The sequence below is a fragment of the Octopus bimaculoides genome, chromosome 11 (genome assembly GCF_046866305.1).
Source record: "Octopus bimaculoides isolate indiv1 chromosome 11, ASM4686630v1, whole genome shotgun sequence".
NCBI classification, from domain to species: Eukaryota; Metazoa; Mollusca; class Cephalopoda; order Octopoda; family Octopodidae; genus Octopus; species Octopus bimaculoides.
The window spans coordinates 41,365,036-41,389,973 of record NC_142938.1 but is presented as its reverse complement, the minus strand read 5'-3'; the positions used below and the strand labels follow the sequence as shown (position 1 = coordinate 41,389,973).

The window sequence follows — 24,938 nt, the reverse complement described above, 5'->3', positions numbered from 1 at the left end:
GTATATATATATATATATACATATATATATATATATATATAGGATTCATTCAATTTTTACTCATTTTGCAAGTCATTAAATTCCGGCTATAATTTACTGAAATGTGTAAAAACTTACTAAGTTATCTTAGTTTTCATTGAATGTATTATTTATTGCAAATATATTTCAATTTCTCTTTTACATGTTTTCACAAGATGTTCTTATTTATTCTGGTAATACCAATACAAGGCCATCAGTTCATTCAGTTATTTTTAATCTGTTATCTTTACCCCACCCTCTCTCTCTCTCTCTCTCACCTGATTATTTCTCTCTCCCTCTCTCTTTTTCTCTTCTCCTCTTCTATATCTCTCCCTTCCTCTTTTTTAATCATTTACAATTTCTGGAACCAAGATATATTATTCAGACCAAGTGTGTTTGATACAGTTCTTAGGTACTGGGTTTTGTAGAGAGAAATCCTAAAATTTCATGTTTGTTCATTCTTTTTTCTATGTGGTTACATTTCGCTACATCTCTCCCAATATATTTTCATACTTTTTTGGCTCCTTGTTTGCCATTTATCATTTGATTTTTTTCATACTGGAAATTATTGGTAATGTTGCATGACTTAACATTTTATCTTTTGAATGCTTCCTATTTTATTGCCAAAATTTGTTGCCCAAATCTATTCTCTGGTCCTTTTTAAAATTTACTCTGACAATATACTTTCACTTAGGGAACTGTTCCTTTGAACTCTCAACTGAAAATACTGTCTTATGAATTTGAAAGTCTATTGGCTGATTCCAACCATTTTTTTTTTCTTTTTACCCACACAAAGGACATGGTCAATATGTATGAATTTAAATTTGCTTCATAAACATATATTCACATGTTTACGTATGTTGTGTAAAGAAAAGTTTTGTTGGAAAAAAAAAAAAGGCAGAATTTAGGTACACTATAAATTTATAGTTTAGATCTTTATAATCAGTTGTTTTCCTCATCTGCTTATACAATGCCACAATTTCTTGGCATGATTTCAATAATTAAAAAGGGTACATGTATCATGTATGTGTGTGTGTATGTGTGTGTATGTATATATATATATATATATATATATATATATATATATACACATATATATGTATATATGTGTGTGTGTATGTATATGCGTGTCTATATATGTGTGTGTGTATATATATATGTATATATATATATATATATATATATATATATATATATATATATATATATATATATATATATATATATACAATTTTTCAAGCAATGAAGGAAAAGACTTAAAATAAACATCTAAATTATGATCAACAATATATTATAAAAGGAAACATTCTTTTCAATTGTTTTTCCTTAGACCTCTTACAATGCTGCAATTGTCCCGAAATGTACCTGAAGAAAAGATTAGAGGTGTTGGGAAGAGGGACGTAAATTTAGTTCTAGTTGAAAATATTGTGTTGTTATGATTTAGTTAATAATTCTTCAAGAACTAATTCTTTAAACTGTTGCAGCATCTTTGCAAAATTCAAAACAGGAAATGATTATTTATTTATATGCATCTTGAACTTCGTTGAACCTAGTCCCAACACCTAGAATTATTCATTCTACTTATGGTTGCAGTGGTGGTGAGCAAATCAAAAGTAGATTTTCATAGCTCCCTTATCTTTCTGTTAAACCAATAGTTATTGTGCCAGTTTTATCTTGCTCCTTTCCACTATGTGTAAGTAGGAAAACCTAATAATGTTACAAAAGGTTTATTTGTTGTTTTTTTTCAAATCCTATAGCTTAGCCAGCTATGTAATTCTTGTCAAAAGATTCTAGTCGAAGTTTTATACAAAGGCAAGAGAAAAAATAACTAACATAAAAGTTAGAAAGCTGGTAACTCAACATACACTCCTAAGCAAGAAAAAACAAAACAGTGAACCATTTTAGAAAATATTTTTAAGTAAAAGCTTTCTCTGCAAATTGTATTTTCTAATTAATGATACTCCTTCAAAATAATATTCCATATTTGAAGGTGTGTGTGTGTTGGTAGGTAAAATAAGTTTGTGAGTGAATTATTTGAATATAATAATATCTGATGTGAGGTTGATTTACTGTTACCAATCAGTGAAGGGAGGATACAGCTGTTTTTTATAAGCTGTTTAATTCGAGAGATAATGAAGAACCTTAATTCTTGCAGTTTAAAGTGTACAGTGCAGTTAGGCTCAGTTAAAATGTACTATCAAGATTGAAAGCAAATTAATGGAAAATAATTGTGTATTTCTTTGAAGTTGGATCCATATGATCAATAATATGAGTCAGATTGTGAAAGAGTCAAATATTTCTTAGTTACATTGATATACGTTAAATTTTAGGTTAGATTACACAACTTTGATATGTAATTTATATTCCAGAAAGTATGCAACTTAAAACTTGTTTTTTAGTTTCAAAACTGAAGAATACAATTTAAATTAACTTGAAATTCTTAAAAAAAAATCTAAATATCACGTAGTGTTATCTTAAAAACTACATCCCTAATGAAGAATTTTAAATAAAATTTAAGTTCCATAAACACTAAGATAGTTCCAGTTATTTGTTGCTAAATTTTCTTTAAATTTGGCCCATGCAAAATAAAATAAATTACTAAATATATATATATATATATTCAACTTTTAATAATATCAAATGTAAAAATTTGATATTTTCCCAACTGGTTCATTTTGGCTTTGAATCTTTTCTTCACTGGGAGTGTATGCCTTCCTTTTTACTTAAAATAATATTTAACATCTAACTGGCATCCCATTTCTTTCTTTTTTTTATTATTGATTCTAATTTTAACTGAACATTTTGACTCCTTTTGACTTAGTTCTATAATCAGCAAATTTTTCTAGTTTCTGCTATTTTGTGGATCTGCAGCTTAAGTCGCTAGTGGTTCTTATCCAGTTGAAATAGCTTGTCTTGATTTTATACTTGTTGAAATCACCTCCAGATTAGATGAAACTTTAATGAAAACTTGGTGGTTGTTTCTTTTTTTTTTTCTCTCTTTTTCTTTTTTTTTTTTTTTTGTTTTCATTGGCACAATTTAGGTGGAATTTGCAGTCCACACTACCGTAGGTAATTAAATTATTTAAGAAAATAGATCTTGTATGTGAAGACACTTTTAAGTATAGTCAGAATAGTTACAACTTTTGTTTGATAGAAGGAAGCTAAAATTCCTACAGAATATATTAACTTTGTCTCAGAGGAAAAAATATTTGGTAGAGCTATTGTAAAATTAAAATTTTCCTGTCAGTATGCAATTATAAGATATGAAATTTATTAAACCTCACTTAAAATTTCAGTAATCTGGGAGAAACAATATGTTTACTACTCAAAATAAGTTTAGAATAAGCCACATATTTTAAAATAAGGAATTGAATACCATGGTATTGAAATATTAAAATTAAATTTAGATGCGTTTTGTTTCTTCAATTTACTTGAGCAATTTTTGTGAGTATTACATGTAATTATATTGAATAATAATAATATAAAATACTTTTTAAATATTTTCAAGTTTAAATGAAGCATTTAAGCAAAAGTATTGATATTGTTAGTTACTAAACATAGATGAATCTTTAGTATTTGGAAGTAGTTTTTATTTGTTCCTTTGATAATATTTAAAAAAAAAAACTCATTTTTATTTCTAGTTATCGTTCTTTAATGCTGACCAACTATAATATTCCAATTTATTAATGGCTGATTTGAAATGCCATCTGGAAAAAGTTAAGGTCCATCAAAAAATGGATAACTTTGAACAGTCCTCAGTTGTTAAGTTTTTTACTGCTACTACTACTGCTGTCATTGAGATGTTAACCTAAATAGCTGACTAATTTTCTTCTGTTGACAGCTTCGGGTAGTGCGAGCGTTTAAGAGTACTTTGGAAGACCTTGAGGAAAAACGTAGCATTCACAGTTTCCACAGTTTACACAGCATACGTAGTTCGCGTAGCCACCCTGGGCCCCGGCCCATAAGTGAAGAGGCTTATCACCATGACCACCATTTACGATCAAGTCCACCAGAAAACCTGTATCTTAACACCCCAGAAATTGTCTCCACTCCAATAACTCCACTTGATCATCAGCCATTCAAGACAAAAAGCCAGTCATTTGAAAATGTTCCTCTGGTTGCTAAGCAACCTTCACCCATACTGGCTCCTGTTAACCAAACCCGCAAAAAGTCTCCAACAAAGACCTTCAGTCAGTCTGACATTGCCAACACAAATATCCATGAGACTTCAATTTAGTAGTTTTTCATTTGTTAACAAAAGAAAAAAGTGGAAAATCTTTTCTGTGTGAATTTTTTTTTCCCCCCTTAATGGATCCAGTTAGCAGACCATAACTGATGATGGTGTTAATAATGAAGGAAAGACTCTGATAATGAGCATCTCTTTGAGGTGATAGAACGATCTGGTCGCTCCATATTGCCACTGATCCAATCACCTCCCACATATTCCAAATGCTACCAAGTGAAACTTGTTATAAAAAAATAAATAAAAACTGTTGAAGGGACCACAGAAACCAAAGGTCAAACTGGATTTGACTTTTTTGGGGTGTCATCATTTTGATCAAAGGATAATAGATTATTCACACAAGCTTCTGGTGCAGTGCACCTTTTTATATTTTCTTTCATAAGTTCCTCTTTTTTTCTTTATCTTTTTTATTATTTTGTTCAATTCAATTTTAAATGTATCTTTTTTTTTTTATTATTCTTATTATTACTCACAATTTTTCCCCATCAGTGGATGGACTCCTGTGAATAGTGTCTAACTTTTAGTCTGATATATAACAGTAGAATAACTTATTACTAAACACTTCACTCACCTCTAACATAAACCTACCACTTCACTGCTCTTAATGAAACATTTATCAGCTGTGTTGTGATAATCCCATGTGAAGGCGATGTGTTTTTGTCAACAATTTTCTTTCCATGATCCTCTGGTACTCTTCCCTGCATGGTATTTATGTTCATGTTTAACCCAAGATTTTATCCTTTTTTTTTTACCCAGATGATGTTGCTATTATATGTATTTTGTTTTTTACTTTTTATTTAATTCACATTTTCCTTGCTCTTGCCTTTTTTCCTTTCCAGTTTGGAGACCTAAAATTACCATTGCTTAGAATTCAAATTTGCAAATGTGTGTCATATTAGTTCACATAGTCTTGTTTTTAGTACTGCACTAGTTTATTAGTCCAAATTTTGTTGTTGCGAAACCTTATCCTTTTGTTTTAATTATTAGAGAATGCTGCAATGTTGTTTTCCCTTGTGCTTGTATATGTTTGAACACCCTACCCTTGTTTTGTTTTGGTTTTGTTTTTGGTTTCTTTCCTGTTTTTCAGATTCGTGTTGTTAATGCTTTCCGCATGGCATTAGATGCGCGTTACGATGGACATAGCCTGTCCTCGAACTATAGTTCCCAATCACTTGAAAACCTTAGGATGAGGTACAAATTTCCAGCCAGCCCACGCATCGACGCGTCTGCTAGCACCAACCAGACCGTAGACACATCAGTTTGAGCATGTACTGCACTATTTTGGACTATGCCCTGCATCATATTATGTGGTAGTATACAAATGGGCACTGCAAGAGCTGCTGTTGGAAATATTGTGTGACTTACTTACTGTCACAAATCCCTTTTTCATTTTGTATCATTTGCTATTCATCTTATATTGTTTTGATATCCTTATTCATTTAGAACTTGGGTTCTGAGCTTGCTTTATATTGCTGAAACTGTGCAGTGTAGAAGTACCTTTCCCCTAACATTACTGATCTGGTGCCAGTTCCTGCTGTGAAAACTAATCTTACTATAGATATGAAAAAAATATTTACTGAGTGCAGTATATCTTTGAAACCTACATCCCCACAAAGATAATTTAGTTGATATTGATATCAAGCCAATATGCATATCTAGTAGGATAAAAAAAAAACATTATTTACATATATACCCCAAAATTTTCAGATTTCTTCCAATCAGTTGGGCTGAGGCACGTACATTTTCAATATTAGTTTACTCCTTTTTATAATCAAAACCCTTCCCTTTAAGTTTTAAAATGTTTTAAATTATGAATTTTAAGATTTAAAAAAAAAATAAACCAAAACCTTGTTCTTATTTGACTGTCATACTTGAAGCTAGAAGCATGTGTGCAGATGTGTTTACAATTGCTGCCATACTTTTCATTATGTTCGATACAGTATAAAGATTTTCAGTAATTTTTACATCATCTTTATACCGTCTACTTTCATTTTATGTATGTGCAGGAACTGTGTGTATGTGTGTGCAATTGCTCATACAAAACACCAACTGCTTTGTTCATTTTATATTTTTCTTTAACCGAAGGCTAATTGTCTCAAATGTGTGGTTGAAATTAAAAATTAACCTTTAAAATGTTGAAAAATGGAGAAAAGTTTTTACACAAATTTTTTCCTCTCTGAGTGGAAAATTTACGAAAAAATAAAATTATGGAAAATAACAAAAAAAAAAATTTTTTTAACTTCGAGTTTTATGTACAAAATGATCTTTAAAATGAAATAAATGGAACTAGAAATGATTAATTGATTTTAGAAGAAACATTTTTGTAATTATTCAAATGTAAATTTTGAAAATCTCTATTTAAAAAACGCAAAAAAAAAAAGGTACAGAAACAAAACCATTTTGTAGTGGGATATGTTATGGACACCATCATTGGGTGTTTCAATTATTGGAATGGATTAATCTTACACAACTAGTGGGCGTCTTGAAGTATGACTGCAGGTATTGGCTGTGCTGTTAGATACTGAGCAGGTTTCCTGTGTTTCTAGTGTGACGATAAATATTTACTAACACCAAACACACAGTTTGATTCACATTTTACAAAATTTCCTTTCAGAAAATTAATAAATGCAAAAAAAAAAAAACTTAAAATGAATTGTATTAATTCCTTTAAAATAAAATAATAGTTTCATTATCTTAAATCAACAGATAATTATAAAGTAAATAACTTTTTAAAATATTATTAAAAATGACTTTAAAATAGCTTACTCTGCAAGAACTTTTAATCTTGCAGTTATTAGTTTCCATGTACTGGCAGTTTTTAGAGCATATCAATATTAACTGACTGCTATGATTTTATTGTCACGGGGAAAAAATTCAAATCTTTGGTATGCTCTCATTCTTATCTCAGATCAGTTCTTTTTTTTTTTATTTTATTATTATTAACAGTAGGATGCCAGCTAGCTCTCTGGATGTATGTTTACTTGAGCTTACATGTTCTAGCTGCACTTTATCCTATCTCTCTATCACCATACACAAAGTCATTGACTTAAAAACTTCTGTATCAACAATGAGGCAAATAATGGCAGAAAAAGGTGAGATGACTAGGTCATCTGCAGTTCTTAAAGATTGATTGGTAATTTAACTGTAGGTTTTGTACCAACAACTGTTTTGTTCTCAGCATTGTTTATCGTTTTTATGAATAAAAACGTTTGACCTGTAGTATTTTGTTATTGTTTGTAGTTGTTTAAATAACAGCTTTTATTTATTTTTCATTTTTTCTTTTCTTTTTCTAATCCTGAATTACTAATTACTATTACTTTCATCTTGCATTTATGCAATTTATTAACACCAGTGTTCAGTAATTTACTCGTAAAATGGTAAATACAAACACCCTGAAATAAAAACCACATTGATGCTAAACTTAGAGACTTAATCTGGCTGCGTATATTTCTGGGAAAAAAAAATTGAAAGCCCATACAATAACAACAGGGCTTTGTGAAAATTCACTCAGTTGTCTTATTGATTAAACACCATTTTATTTCTCCTCATTCATATTCTCCCAGTTATAACACAAGTTGCCAGCTGTAACTGTCCAGATTCATCTTGATAAGAATATGTGGGCAGGTTATAGCCAATATATTTACTGTTGAAATTTACTAAACTGTTCAATAAATGTTGTTATGGGAAGTATGCACGTGTTTGTGTACGTATTTGTGTGATTTTATTGAAACAATTTGATTTTCCTTTATTTACTTGAATTCATTATTAAAATTCCTTTGATTAGATATGGAAACCAGAAACAAATTGTTTGTTTCTGAAAGCCACATTAATAATTAAAATTTTAGTGGGACTGATTTGATATCACTGATGTGAAACATTGCTTTGAACTCAGTAATTCTGTAAATAAAGGTTCTACTGAAAGTCTGCAGCAAAACCCTACTGAACAATCAGTGGTTGCCAGTGTGATTACTGATATTAACATAGATTTAGACGACACATACACACAGATACACACACATTTTAGTCTAAAGCTTGGTAACCACAGAGAAACTCTTTTATGTGTAGCTGTTGTTCCCTAAATTAAAAGATAACTTTCTGGTGGAACCACTTTTGAAGTTTTAACTCCCAAAGCACACATATAAAGCTATAAACAAGAACAGGTAAGTATTGAGTTGGAAAACCCTTTTGGAAAGAATAAGTCAAGGGCTACCCTTTGACTTTTTTTTATCCCAAACAATTTTTCAATTCAATATTTACATGCTATTGTTTATAGCTTTACATGTATGCTTTGAGAGATACTATTCCAAAAAGAACTATTTCATATTCTCTTAAAAGGTCAAAATTAGTTGGGGTAATATTTGCCATTTTATAATGAATTATTTCCTTGTTTTCGGCATATTTTCACATACATTATTTCTTAAAAGTTACCAAATTTTAGATACAACTAAACTAATTTAGTTCTAAGTAACTTGTAAGCTCTTGGAATTATACTCATGCATATATGTGCACATTCTAAAACTTTACAAAAGGATCTGGAATAAAAATTGAGATATTTTTGTTTATTATTTTGTGAGAAAATAAATAAATAGCAATGAGGTAGAAAACTACTTAATTTTCTTTTGTTTTGTTTTTTGTGTTTTTTTTAAAATTTCATTAACACTAAGATTAATAAGCATTGCACTGTTCCCTGGGTTTTGTATTCAAATTTCTGGGTGGACAGGTTTTGTCTAAAGCTGCTAAATATTTACATTGATACAAATAGTTTTCTGTTTTTTTAAATCATTTCAAATCTTGAGCCCTAATGACAATCTCCCATTCAAACCCTATTTTCAAAAACTGTTTTTCAAATTTTTAACCATCTTAAGAATTAGATTTGGTTTTATTGAATATAACTATTTGTGAAATTATTGCTATTATTTGAAAATATTTATTTTCTCCACAAAATAGTCTTTAGAATTTTACAGAACTCCTCACTGACAAAATTGTCTCAATAAAATAGCAATTTATTATATCCACCATACTTGGAAGTATATTTTAAAAAAATGTATATTTGAAGATAAAATAACAAAAAAAAAATCATTGAGAATTGTTCTGTATAAGAGGAAGTGTTAAAAAAAGTGAATTTTATATACACATTACTGCTTCATTTACTTCATGCATCATGGATTTCATCGAGCTCTGGATATGAACCAGGAATACATTGGAGTTAAAGAAATCTGCCAAAATATCTTACAACATGTTTTTCCCAAGAACTAAGGTGACATTTGCAACCAGAGAGAATACCGCGGCAAACATTGGAAGCATTGTGGAGCCAGTTCTGTCGTAATGGTGAAACTTTCCTTGTCCAAACAACATGACTCTACTTACCCACCTACTTACCTATGTAGCATGATTGTATCCTTCTTCTGCCTTTTTTCTTTTTTTATTTTTTCTTCTCTTTTTTCTAACTTGTCTTTAACCCTCCTCTGTGCTCTTTGATGAGCAGATTCAACCTCTCTCGCTGCTTTCTTCCATTCAGATCAACATTATTCTATCCAATGTGTCAACAAATGAGCACTTGCAGGCTTACATCTGCTGCTTTTCATTGTTGGCAAGAAATTCTCTCAGTCCCAAGCACCAAATTGTTTACTATGCACATCTATCTCATCCTGTCTGCCATTTATCCCAACATCCCAAACATCAGTGTTGTATTTAAAATTGTGTTCAAATTTTCAATATGTATTCATTTCTATTCTCTAAATAATTTTAAAGCTTTATTTTCTTTGTTGTCAAACTAAAATTCAATAATACAGTTAGGTTAAGAGTTTTAAATATTCGTGCCCTGACTTTTCTGCAAATTCTTCATTTGCAAATGTTTATATTCTCAGAATTCTCATTCCTTCTTATAGAAAACTTTGGAACAGTTGCATTTCATGCAAAATAATTGTTTTTAATATTTGCCCCTGCAAGTTCTTTACTCAAAACGAAATTTTAAAATCTGATATTTAAATATGTTTTGCGAAAAAGCTATATATATTTCCTACACCCATCTGCTTTTAGTACTCTCTCCAGTTATTGACTCACTTTTACTTTTCTTCTTTACAATTCACTCTGCTTTGTCTGTTAAAAATCAAATTCTTATTTTCTCTTACTTTCTTATTTTCTATTCTACCAAGGAAAGATATTAGATTTTTATGGTAATAATGTAAAATTATATTTATTAAACCAATAATTGTTTCTCTTTTTAATTAGAAAATAAAATTGATACTTTTGTTTTGAACAGCTTTAGGGATTATAATGTCTTATATGATTAATATCAATTTGAAGAACCCAAATTATTGATTCCTTGGTGAAATCAATACATTCCCAATCTTTATTCAAATTTTAAATTATTCCAAAAAACTGTTCTCAGTTCTCATCACAAATATATTGACATTTTGGATTTCTAATTTAGATGAATTCATGTGTGGTTTTATCAATAACCATTTCTCTTTTATCATTTTAGGTTTCTAAATTGGTCTTCATTATCTGCAAATGTAACAAAAAATATTTTAATCTTCTTGCTTTGAACTGTCTTCATAGATGCTAACTACAATTTAAAATTTTTATCTGCTAGTTCTAGCTTTTGCATATCTTTTTTCACATCAGACAACTTCATCACAATAGGTTAGATGATGGCACTTAATCAAGCTTCCTTCAGCTTCTTGATACTGATCTTCAATATCAGTTATCATTTCCTTATACACAAACATATGCACACACATACACACATATATTTGCAGTGATACAAAAAATTCCATATAAAAACAGTTTCCACATTAAGAGCAAAATCTAATCAACTTAATAAACAATATTATGGTATCTAAACTTATTGCATGTTGCTACAGTTTCTTCGGTGCTGAGACGAAATCTTGATTCTAAACTTAATTTTAAGACTTAAGAATGACTTCCAAAAATTTCTCTCTACTTCAATCTATATCTTTACAATTAACTTCAGTTTTCATATTTTATTTTTCCAATGCTTGAGACTTCATATTCTATTAAATTAAACATTTCTATCTCATCTTTTGGAATGAAATTTCTTAAAGGCAAGAAAATCATCTTACCTGCCTGCTATTTATTATTGAACACATTTCACTTACTATATGCTAATCTGATTCCTATGGTTTATCATTTTCATTATAGTTTAATGGAAATTCTTTGGGCTTCCTTTTTGCTTCTTTTTTTTTCTTTCTTTTTTTCATTTACAATCTGGGGTTACTTCTACTGTCAAATTATCTTGCTTGAATTGTTTAACAATGTCTACCTAAAATTCTTCACTTAAGAGATTTTAATTCTTTCTTGTAATTTATATTTTTCTTTTCACTTTCTCTCTAGCTTCCCATCCAATTTCTAATATTGTTGATTTTTGGTGCAAAAATTGTTTACATCTCTAATATAGATTTAGATAACTGTAAGTTTATGAATTTTATTGCAAGATTTATCTTTATAATAGATTTTTTCTTGCCAAAATGTAAGATATTTGAAACATTAATTAGATCAAGCAAACATTGTACTGAGCAAAGACTTCTCTCAAAAATGCAAATACATTAGTTATAAATTATAATGTAGAAAATACATCAAGACATTTGACACTAACTTACAAATTTGTAAGTCTTATGATGAAAGTTTGCTTGCTAATGTTGACCTCTGAACTAAAATGATCAGCAGTGTGCCCGGGAAAAAATATTTATCTTTCAAATGACTAGTCCCAGTCTTTGTAAATAATTTAAGATGAAGTGTGTTACTATAAACAACAGAAGCCATTTGTAACGATTGCTTCCTCATCTTGACACTGCATGATTGTTGCAAATGAGTGCCACCATTATACAAATAGTGTCATTTGTTTCCAATCTTCAATGAGAACCAGTCAAAGAGAAACGAGTGATGGCTGGCAACAGGAAGGGCATCCAGCTGTAGAAAATCTGCCTAAGCCATGCAAGTATGGAAAAGTGAATGTTAAAATGATGATGATGATCTTCCATTCAGTTGCAAAACTCAGCTCAAGTTATATATTGTCCAGTATTGCTATTTGAAGGTATACCAATAATCCTATGAATTATGGTGTATGATTCTATGTACACTCTTGTATAACATAATGTAACAAACTGGTGAAGTGAGATTGAATAAAATATGTGATATGAATTTTATTTAAATATCTCTTTGCTTTTATTTTATTATTAAATTTGATACAAAATATAATAGCTTAATTCATTAACCATTTCATTACCATATTTCTATTGAAATACACTATCTTTATTTCAATAAATTTTGAAAATAATAAAGAATTTAATAAAATAACTTTTTCGTTATTAAGCTGGTGTTTGAAACATAAATTAAAATGAAATTTTGATGAATTTTAATTTAGATCACTTTACAACTTTAGAACATTTTTAAAAAATTATACAAACAGAAAGTTTATATCATAGAACCAGGGACAGTTTCAGGCAAGTTGGTATCAAAAAAGGATTGAAGCAGGTTTATGTATTAGAAATATATTTATAAACACCAGGTATTTTGGCAAGATACAACCAACTAGTTTTTCTCCTTCACTCTTTATGGGCTTTTGTACAGCCCATCAGTGCCTTGCCAGAGAGTGCATAGCTCTACAAATACACTGCAGCTAAAGTAAATAAATCTTCATGAAATATTCTATAACAAAGTAACCAACTTGTACAATACATTAAAGTATATTTACATGAAGTTTTAATGCTTGCTTATGTTGTGGATGAATAAATGGAATCCTAACTTGAAATGTTCCATCAAATAATGTAAAGTTGCTGTCAACTGATAATCTTGCTACAAGCTTTGCGTTATATATTTCTTTTAATCAAGTCACCAAATATTTAATAGCTAAAAATATCCATCAAATTCAGATGTATATTAATCAGAACTGAGGTGAGTCTCTCTCTCTCTCTCTCTCTCTCTCTCTCTCTCTCTCTCTCTCTCTCTCTCTCTCTCTCTCTCTCTCTCCTTTCTCTCCCTCTCTCTCTCTCTCTCCCTTTCTCTCCCTCTCTCTATCTCTCTATTATCTCTGAAAACTTAGTCTTCCAACAATCTAGATCACTAGTCAGAAAAAGTTCTCTAAAATATATCCCTTGTTACTTTTTAAAAACAGGTTTGACAACGTACTATTATTATTACCATAGGGGTAGAGGAGTTGGTACAAACAAGAAACATCTAAACTAGGTGTTTTACCATTATTCAGGTGTTTTATTTTTGTTTATTTTTTTTTTAGACTTGTGGGCTTTTTAGTTCATGAGCTCTATCGAGAGATCAGCTTTACCTTCTTGTTTGACTCCACAATTTGGTAGTAATTATCACATGCTGTATTGAATTCCATTAATTATTGATCTTTCTTTCCAATTTGAGACATCATGCCAAAGTAAGAAAATATTATTATTCTTCTGTGGGGGTTGATTCAACAAACTGGTTGCAGTCTACAGCTAAAGCTACTTTTTCATCATATGCCACTTGCTGCCTTAGTATATAGACAAATTCCTATTTCTCTCCCTATAAAATCTACAAGTGTTATCTTTTTAAGAAAGAAAACTTATATGAACGTGAATTCTCAAACTAATTTCAAAGTCAATTCTAGCAACTTTTGTTAGGTTGCTAATCTGAGGATTAAATTGTAATTATAAAATCATTATTATTGTTATTACTGAGTACAACGAGAAATGACTTTTCAGGAACTTGATTCCACATAAAAACCACTTCAATTCCACATAAAGTCTACATCAGTTGTAACCTTCAAAACAAGGCTTCAACACCACACTTTAGCATATCTTCTCTCCTTTTTAATACTAGGATGTCATACCTAACCTTCATCATCATTATCATCATCATCATCATATATTTATACCCATTTGTCCAAGGTTACTTAATGTCCCTTGTGGTTAACCAATACAATAGAAGTAAGCTCCTTGTGAGCCAAGTCTACAACACTGTTTTGATGCCCTATCAATGCCATTTCACTTTACATTGCCTTTGAAAAAAAAAGGTATTGTATGTCACACAAACTCATTTCCCCTCTTCCATAAATGTAGGGCCTTGTGCCAACATAAACCACCAATTATTGTGATAACTTAGGATCTACAAAGTGTGATGAGCAATTCTCCTTCAGCAGTGCTGGCGTCAAAGACTTTTTTGAGCCAGAAATATCAGTTCATTGCATGGGCCAGCTTCTTCATTGCCTAGCATTTGCACGTTGCATGCATGTATATTCTTTATATTGTTTTGTTGTTTTTTTTCTTTTCTGATTATCACAATAATTTTACTTTATCGCTTGTTATGTGTGTGTGTGTGTGTGTGTGTATATATATATATATATATATATATATATATATACATGTATGTGTGTGTGTGTATATATATGTATGTGTGTGTGTTTATATGTTATTTTATTTAAGACAAAAAATATATAAAGCAATTTTATCAGTATTACTGTCAGTTTTATCCTTTATTTTGTTTTTTAATTCTTTTTATTTGACTTTTTTTTTCCTTTCTTGGCAAGTATACATATATATATATATATATATATATATGTATATTTAGATTGTTAAAAATTTTTTTTTTTTTTTGGTCTTTATGCCATGTGATTTTTTAAAATTATTTATTTTCTACATTGAAATAATATTTTTTTAGAATGTGTTCAATACATGTGTGTATGTGTGTGTGTGTGTATATTATGTATATATATATATATATATATATATATATATATACATATATATATAAAATTTCCTGTTATTATTTTTATTGTTATTATTCTTTTGTTTTCAGATTCGTGTTGTAAACGCTTTTCAAATGGATTTAGATTCTCACTTGGACAGCTATGACAAACGCAGTCGGCCCTCTGTTGCCAGCTTGCCATCTCTTCAATTACGCTCTGGACCATTAAAAAAAAATAATCTTCCAAGTTCTCCTGAAACGGATGAATGTCCAAGTAAACCATGGCTAAACCGTGCCGAAAGTATCCCATATGCTGACGAACCTTAAAGAAAAGACAATTTTTTTAGAAGAAAGAAATTCTAAACTCCCCTTCTCTTTTTCTTCTTGATCTCTATCTTTCAAGGTTCATAATATTCAATGTCTGTGTGCAGTTTTCATTTCTTAGCTTAAATTATTTTCCTCTGCTTCTCTATTTTGTTACTGTTATCGTTGTTGTTGTTATTCCTGTTCATTTTCTACATTTTATTTTTCCCTTTTTAATTAGTACAACTGTGGTGAATTAATTTAAAGCACTAAGTTATGTTGTCCCCAAAATTGTTTGATACCCTTCAAAAAAAAATCTCTATTCATCAACCCCTTATCCATATATTATTTACTTTATAACATTTCACTCTGACTAACACAACCTCATCATATATCACCTCTGGTTTATGTTGGACAGTATACCGGAATTTCAAAAACTATTAGTAGCATAAAAACTACTTCAAACAATATATATTTATTCAATATTCCAGAGTATTCATTTTCTTTTGAAATGTATTTGAATTGAAAGAGAGAAAAAATATTTCAAAAAAAGTCCTAGAAATTTAGGTATGGAGATAAAATCATTCTAGATTATTTATTAACAAAAATTAAACCTATCCTGACCCAACTACAATATTTTTTTTCCTCCAGCAACTACACAATGATAGAAAGTAACTTAGATTTCAGTGATTCCACTTTCTTACATACACATGCCAGTTAGCTATTTCAGACATCATACTTGTTGGAAACTAGATGTAATCAATATTATTGTAAATAAAATAGAATGTCAAAAAGCATGTTTACATATATATACAAAATGTATATACATACATATGCATACACACACACACACACACACACACACACACACATATATGTGCATATGCTCACACAAACATCCACATTAGTCTTTTGATTGAGTCCATAATCACTTCACATGTATTATTTATGCCTTTGAGATTGGCATAAATATCACATCTATTGCTCTTCTATAAATTTGGGACTTTGTGCTTAGACAAAAGCAGTCGATATTATTTAATCTGTGACAAGTATAATACAAGCTTGTATTTAATTACTGGTTTGAACTTTATTTCATTTCACTTATGTCGCCAATCCTTTTGGAAAAGACATGAAATGTTACAAATTTTGGTATCGTTCTTTTAAAAACTCCAAATTCTGTATAAGAAACTGTTACATACTTTAATCCTGTCAGCATTGAATCCTCCCCTCCTTAGATAGATATAGCTCAATAGAGAATAATTTCTTGTTATTCCTTTTCTCTGGTCTTTGTCAGGTTAACATTTACAATGAGACTTGTGATCTTTAAACACTAACAAAATTTCCCTGTTTTCCTTCCCCATGGTTGTTCATTCTTTAATCACCTCAAATCACGTGCCTCAGTAGTTAGACTGTTTCGTTCCATGTTATTCAGACTCATTGAACATTCATGGTAGTGCATCATATATTTCATTTTTATAATATAAAGTACTTGCATGCATGAGAAAAAGTGTATGTGGGGTGTATGCATTCTGTGTGCATGTGTATGTATGCACATGCACACATTACATATATATTATATATATATATATATATATATATATATATATATATATGTATATATATACATATACACACACACACACACACACACATGTGAAACAGATGTATGTGATTTATTTAATGGGATTTTCAACTCAGTACAGATCTAATTCACAATTTAAATTTATAGACAATGCTCTTTGTGACATGACTTTGTTTAGTTTTAAATTACATCTGCACCTTTCCTGAAAACTATTGATGATATCAATATATCAATATAACAGTCACCACGAGCTTCTCCAATCAAGGAATTTCAACATTCTCTATCACTTTTAAACTTTAGCACAAATATCCTTATCTTAGGCAATATTTGTGATTTCAATACTGAATTATATGCATTGATTAGCTATGTGTAATATATGTGTATGTATATGATATGTAAAATTGTCTGTGTGTATGCATGTATACACACACATACATACATTTGTATTTATATGTGTATGTATATATGTAAATATTTGTGAGTATGTATGTACAAATACATAAATACACAAGCATACATATACATACTGTATATGTATACATATACAATATGTGTGCATGCATGTGTGTGTGTGTGTGTGTATGGTTCAGTCTGTATGTATATATGGTTCAGTCTGCAGAGTGCAGTGAGGTAACACTGAAGTTTCCTTTCCAGGTTGAATGACTTGAAATAGGTTTTAAGTAAAACCAGCATTTTGCCAATGCAGCATGTCACCAAATTTGTTCAAGGAAAAGGCATTCACCAATACAAATTGGCACAGCTCTTGTCACAAGTGTTAGTGCTACCAGAACAATATTGAGGAAAATGTTGGACTGCTTTAGATATTTTTGAATCTGATTTGTAGTAGCTTACTTCAGCCCCAGCACTTGAGTGGTACTGCTACTTGTTTTGTCAACCCCAGAATGATGAGACAAGGTTGATCTTGGCAGGATGTGAATGTAAAGCATAAAGAGCAGGAATAATTATCACAATGGATTTTAATGAATGAGGGAGTTGGAGTATTCTGTCTTTATTTGCATTCCTTTTTCTGCAAATTTCTCTTGGATCTGAGATGAAAAAGTGCAGATGTTTCTTGAAAACATCTTCATCCACTCAGTGTAGACCTGTAAATTTTTTGGCAATATATTAATGAGCTGTGGGTCATTAAACACTAAGCTGTTACAGTATTGGCTTCTGGCTCTAGATGGGGTTAGTGTGACCTTTAGTACTCTGCTGTGTTGTTGATTGGTAGAGCTTTCAATTCCAAATTTTGACCCTATATATAATGCATATTATATATATATATATATATATATATATATATATAGTCACACTCACTATATCTACCCCTACGTGCCTCTCACCTCCATCTCTGTCACTGTGTATCTTCTTTCTCATCTATCTACAGTTTTATTATACTGTTGCTCCTCCACCCACTTTTTTATGTATTGCCACCTATCACCTCCTCATCCCTGGCCCACTCCCATTTTCCTTTTTTACCTACCCCCCAACTGAAAATCACGTTTGAACACACCCCTACCCATAGCGGCCATTAGCTGCAATCACCTCTACCATCTGTCACTTACCTTTCACACTCACAAACTACCTACTCACCCAACCATCTTCAATTCCCTGTCCTTGTTCTTCCTTTCTCCACTTTCATGTAACTTGAGGATGTGCTCTAATATTTCATCTCCACCATCCTGTCTCCCTTTCCTGCTGGGGTAGCCATGTATCTCCTCTGCAGCAAGGCACCTGTTTCTTTCCCTCTGTCATATTTTAGCCACTCAACCCTGGCAAAAAAAAGCTACCTCCAGTATTGCACCCCATTCATGGAGTCTTGTCTCAGGATTTACTTGGTAATCTCACTAATGCTAGTGCCACAAAAATGCATCTAGTACACTTTGTAAAGTAGTTGGCATCAAGAAAGACATCCAGCCATAGAAATCATGCAAAAAGCAGACATTGGAGCCTAATGCAGTCCTGTCAAAGCATCAAGCCCGTGCCAGCATGGAATATGGACATTTAATGATAATGGTGAGGAGAAAGAAAAGGAGAATTATGGAGACATATATTTTACATATATGCAAATATATCATCAGCAGTGGCTGCTTCTTGTGTGTGAGAGTTTCAGTTTCTTACTGTTGAAGGAAATATCAGCAGGAAGAAATGCCAGTGGTGAGGATTTTAATTTGCTAAGGAGTGACCCACACTGTGGTTTCAAGACTATCCTCTGCAGTACATGTACAATGAGACACTGCAGTAACAGGGGGAGTATTGCAATGAACTGTTGCTAACTCTGTTGTTGTCTTGGTTAGTACCTTCTTAGGCAATCTGTCAGGTGTTGCCCTTCTCCTCTAGTTGCAACAATATTCAGATCAACCTTTGTTGTTGTCTACATCTACTTGTTCTGTTGTTGGGTCTTGAAAAGGAGTTGGCTATGTTCACTCGTGGTTCTCTCCCTTGATCTTTCTGCAATGGATAGCCTTTACTGAAGTAGTAGATTCTTGACAGTATTACTCTCAGAGTCATTTGACCATGCCCCCCACCACAACAAAGGAATGACTATCATATATATATATATATATATATATATATATATATATTATGCACATGATATCTTATATATATATATATATATATATATATATATATATATATATATATATATAATGTGTGTGTGTGTGTGTGTCATGTATATGTATATTATATATATAATGACATGCATATTTCATATATATATATATATGTGTGTGTGTAACAATTACAATGATAGCATGTTTTTTAAACATCTAATTTATGCCATTAAATGTTCCTTGAAGAAGACATGCATTCAAAAATGCAGTGTCAAGCCTATTGACTTTTCACATTTTTAATGCCAGCCTTTATGTATTGGTCGTAAATAAACACTATATGGCTTTTCAATTCTGAAGTATTATCAACAAATGCTAAGCGTCCATGATGGTAATATTGTATATAGATGTGTGTGAATGTATATATATATATATATATATATATATATATATATATATATATATATATATATATATATATGTGTGTGTGTGTGTGTGTTTGTATGTGTGTGTATCTATATATATTTTAATATATATATTTAATATCAATATATATACATATATTTAATATATATATACACATACACACATATATATATATAATTTTTCATAGAAAACCATGTAATCATTTCCAATATAGCAAGAAATTTCACCGCAAAAAGTCTAAATTAGACTCCTTAGGGATCGTTCTCCTTGTTTATATATCCAAAGTTTTAAATTTAAATTTAAGAGAGAGATTTGACGCTAATATCCATTATTATTGTAATTACAATAATAATGGATATTAGCGTCAAATCTTTCTTTTAAATTTAAAACTTTGGTTATATATATATATATATATATATATATATATATATATATATATATATAATATAAATATATACATATTTAATGTGTGTGTGTGTTTATATGTTTATAAAGGATGCACGATTTGATATTCAGATGGTGCTCTTTCCACATTTCAAATGTATGATGTCATCTAGTGCTTTACAACAACTAAATGCAATAGTTACTTTACATGAGCCCAAGTGAAGTATTTGTTTTCGATTTGTGATGTGTGACTCAAGACAAATTCAACTTTTAGAATTTATCCTGGTTTGTCATTTTATTTAAGTTAACAAAGCGCTGCTATTCCATTTCTGTTAAGCTAAATAGTGCAAATGTAAAACTAGTTAAATTAGTACATGTTTTCTTCCTAAATGTCATTAAAAACTCTTCTGATAAGTGATTTGGGGTGCTTATTATAAAGATTTTAGCCAAAAGTTGTGTGTTTGAATATATTTGATGCACATCGATAATGTGTGTGCACAAGCACACACACACATACAGCTCTTTCAAAATTGATTTCATAGGAATCCCTTTGCATGCATATTTACTATTTCTCTGAACTTACCTTGCTATAGCCTCTGGATTCTCTCTATATTGTTTCTGGTTTCCTGTACATAATTATCATTTACCCTCATTTCCTTTTATTTAAAGTTCATTCATGCCTGGTTTGGCGACAGTGCACATACACCCTTTAAGGTTATTTGTTTTATTGAGTCCCCTTTCTTTTTGTTTTAGGGTTTAGTTGATGGGGTTCTTTTAATTGCTTTCTTCTTTTTCTCCGGTTTACAAAACCTTTTCTTGAAATGGTTTCATTATTTCATCTTCACATTTCTTAGTTTTTTGGGGGTCTTTTTTGTTATTCATATTTCTAGAATTATAGAATTGTTTTAAGTCGATCTAAATTAATGAAATTATTAAATATATCGTACGTTGTGTGTATGTGAGTGTGAATATATGTATACACATGTGGTGTGTGTGTAGGTGTGTCTGTGTGTTCTATACACACACACACACATGTAGGGGTGACATAGCTGTGCATTTAAGAAATTTGCTTTACAGCTATGTGGTTTTAAGTTTGGTTCCACTGCACAGTACCTTGAGGAAGTGACTTCTACTTCTATGAACGCCGTGGATCAGCTAAAGACTTCTGAAGAATATTTGATAAAAGAACTGTCTAGAAACCAATGGTAGAGAACATTCTTGTTCTCAGAATGTCAGTTTAACACCACCAGCTAGTCTTTGGATGGCTTTAGCATATTCTACTTTGTTGAAAACATATGAGGCAGATCCGAGGATAATTCTTCTCATGTGCCTCAGAAGTTCTGAAACAGGCCATTGGTGTCTGCCTTTCTTTCACTCAGTGATAATTTATTAGATATGTATGCCTGTGTATATAAGGCCTCTGTCAGTCATTGCTGACTATTCATCTGTACATGAATACGTTGGCCTATACAAAATTCTTTTTTATTTTTTTGAGGAAGACTGACAGTTGGCCATGTATGCAAGTCCTTCCACTCGATACCACTGATTTTTATCCAAAGGAAAAGGTTCTCACTTAGATTGAAAAGACTTGGTATCTGTGTTGTTGTAGGCGTTGCTATCAGAATGCCAAGAACCTGAACAGATGCCACAAGGCATCTCATGTGATCTGCTAACAGGTTCACTAATTCCTGCATTGGCTCTCTTTTTAGTCATCCCAAAAAGATGACAGGCAAAGTTGTCCATGCCAGAGTACTGAGAGTGGGAACAAATGCAGCAAGGCATTTTGCTGAGCACACTAACAACATAGATATATATATATATATAATATACATACACATATCACATATATATATATATATATATTGTGTGTGTATATATATATATATATATATATATATATATATATATACACACACATTTTATATATATAATATATTGTATGTGTAGTATATTATTGCAGATATGTTATTGACAGCAAAATTTAAGGTAACAGCATAAAGAAATCAGCATTACAGATATCTTTTTGACTGAAATCCACATTACTTATTTCAGATTTATTCCTTAACCGTTAGCATAATTGCATTGATAAACTTTCATCTCACAGTTTATTTTTGTACTCATTGATATGTTGGTAATTTGTGGAAGTCTAATCTTCTTATTCAAATAACAATGTGTGGCTTACGCTGTTATCTAACCTGCACAACCACTCACATTCTAACTGATCTCCAATCCAATCAAAGAATGAATCACCAAACTGCATCTATGCTTAAAACCCCTACCAACATTGTGTATACCTTGTCAATATGAAACAGACATGCATTGGATCAACAGAATGTCAGTTATTCTTCAGAATATGCAAACATTTTTTTCCAAGGCAGCAACACCCAGTGCAGTATTTCAGCACATGTCAAAACAATATATGAACACAAATTTAAACCAGGTATATAGATGCTGAAATCTCCCAGTTGCTGAGATGCACTTTATTAGGGAAAAGAACTTCACCTTGAACTGCGGAGAATAATTTGACTTGTTGAAGTTCATATTTTGTATCTTTAAACAGTAAACACACACACATGCACACACACAATCCTGCATGTCCAAATTCCCAATTTACCAATGTGTCAGTGGGGACAAAAATAAGCCTGTCTGATAAAGAATTATGAACCCAAAAGCAAATACGATTAAGCAATAAACTTTAATTCAACAGCAAAGTTTCTAGTTAATAATAATTTGTAGTGTTGTTATTTTTTTCGTTATCTTATTAGCATTCATCCATAACTACACCAACTTTACTCACAGTGTAAACATGATACTTGAGATACCTATGCATTTTACATACATACATACATATATAACTTGACTGAATGTGATTCTTATTTGGTATAGATATAGCTTGGTTTTAATCAGTGTCTATCTCGACACATTTTTTCTAAGAATCATGTCTGAAGACTGCCTATATCACCTAGAAAATATAACTGGGAATAATATGAAACAGTACCACTTACTTCCCTTCTAATTTTGTTAATTTCATCATCATGGTCATGATTTTAATAAGTCACCTTTGTTTGTTGATTTTAGTTTGATTGTTCAAGAAACTGTTTCTTTCCAAAGTTTATTACCTTCTTTTTCAATTTTATTTAAAGTGTGACTTTACAAAATATAGCTATCTTATATAATTGTTTGGTTTTAATGTGGCACTACTTTATAATGCAAAAGAAGGTTCTAAAATCTAAAACTTCATTTTGAGTTTCTTTTATGTACAGTTTGTGTCAGTTGTCTTTAATCATTAACAAATCTTATTTCATAACTAGGCCACTTTGCCCTGTCACAGATGTTCGTTCTAGTAAAAAGAAAGAAAATACAAAAAATAATTTCCTGCAAAATGGTGCAATGTGTTTCACTATATCAGAATGCCAACATTACTAATAATTTTAAGATACCATCATGGGCTTAAAAGTCACATGTCTAAGAAACAGCCAGTCGTATTTGAAATTCAACTAGTTCTGTTCAGATTTTTCTGGCTTTTTTGCTGTAATTAGTTTCATCTATTTAGCCAGTTGCTGCTGTTATATTTATCTAGCTCCATATAATGACTTTCTTACATCTATTCAAATCAATGGTAAATAAATTAATCATTTTATTTATTTTTACAATATTTTTCTAATATTAGCTACAATTCCCAAATTATAGAACAGACAAGCTGTAACTAACTTTTCCCAAACTATAGGAGATGGCTATGTATTTCAGTAGACTTAATGGTTTCATTATTTGGACTGTATGCAGTCACTCTCAGATGGGTCACTTTTTTTTTTATTTAGCATCTTATACATTTAAATATTTAATCATCTCTTAGATCCAATAACTGTCTATTAATATAAATTAGTATTTCTACCCAAACTAATTTTACTCAAAACGGGTACGGATTTAAGCTGTTAAAACTATGTTAAAATGCTTGGTGCATGTGTTGGTATGTGTGTATGTATGTGTGGGATAACTTAACTCTCAGGGTAATGTTTTCTGGGTTTTGTTTTGGGGGTTGTTTGTTTGTTTTTAATATTATCTTCAGATAATATTAACTAGTAATTCAGATATGTTATGCTTTGGTCAAAACAAAATAGTGTAGTTATCTATGTCACTTGTTTTCACTTTCATCTAATATTTAACATAATGTTATGATCTGAACCTAATCTGTAAGTTATATCTGCAAAAAGCCATTTACACTAAATGGAAAGTTATTCTGAAGATATGTAAGAGATGTTGTTTTTCTCTTTACTTATATGTTTATTGAAAAGAAATACTACATCATTGAAATATTATTTCATTGTTGTTCAATTGATGTTTTATCTGAAGGCATAATTCACCTGTAACATATCCCTAAAAAAGAAGCAATTAATATTTATTCTAATTCATTACTTTAGGTGTTCTATGTAATATTACTCTGCAAAGAAGATAGTTGAATCAATGATTTGTCCCAAATTAGTCATTTGCTGTGGACACAAACTGACAGTAGTATAGTACTGTTTTCCATAATTGCTAATTATATTAATAATTAACAATTGTTAATAATAAGTAATAGAAATGTGAACTGACAACTTTCTTTTCTCTTTGTTTTGGATATAATTTTTATTTCATCTAATAAGCAAAACAATCTGTAGCTTATGTCAAATGTTCTCCTTCAATGCAAATGGCATATTTTTTAAAAAAGATATCTAAGATTCTATCAACGTAAATTTCTTCA

At 30.5% G+C, this 24,938-nt stretch overlaps 1 protein-coding gene across 1 annotated transcript in view; it reads left to right on the top strand.

The window, feature by feature from the left end:
- LOC149133269 (plasma membrane calcium-transporting ATPase 3-like) overlaps nt 1–15,864 on the top strand; it is a 26,018-nt gene extending 10,154 nt beyond the window's left edge. The window contains exon 3 of the mRNA XM_089359859.1: nt 15,065–15,864. Within this exon, the coding sequence (XP_089215985.1) occupies nt 15,065–15,280 (216 nt within the window). The 3' untranslated portion in view covers nt 15,281–15,864. The remainder of the gene's footprint in view (nt 1–15,064) is intronic.
- Nucleotides 15,865–24,938: the final 9,074 nt, after the last annotated feature.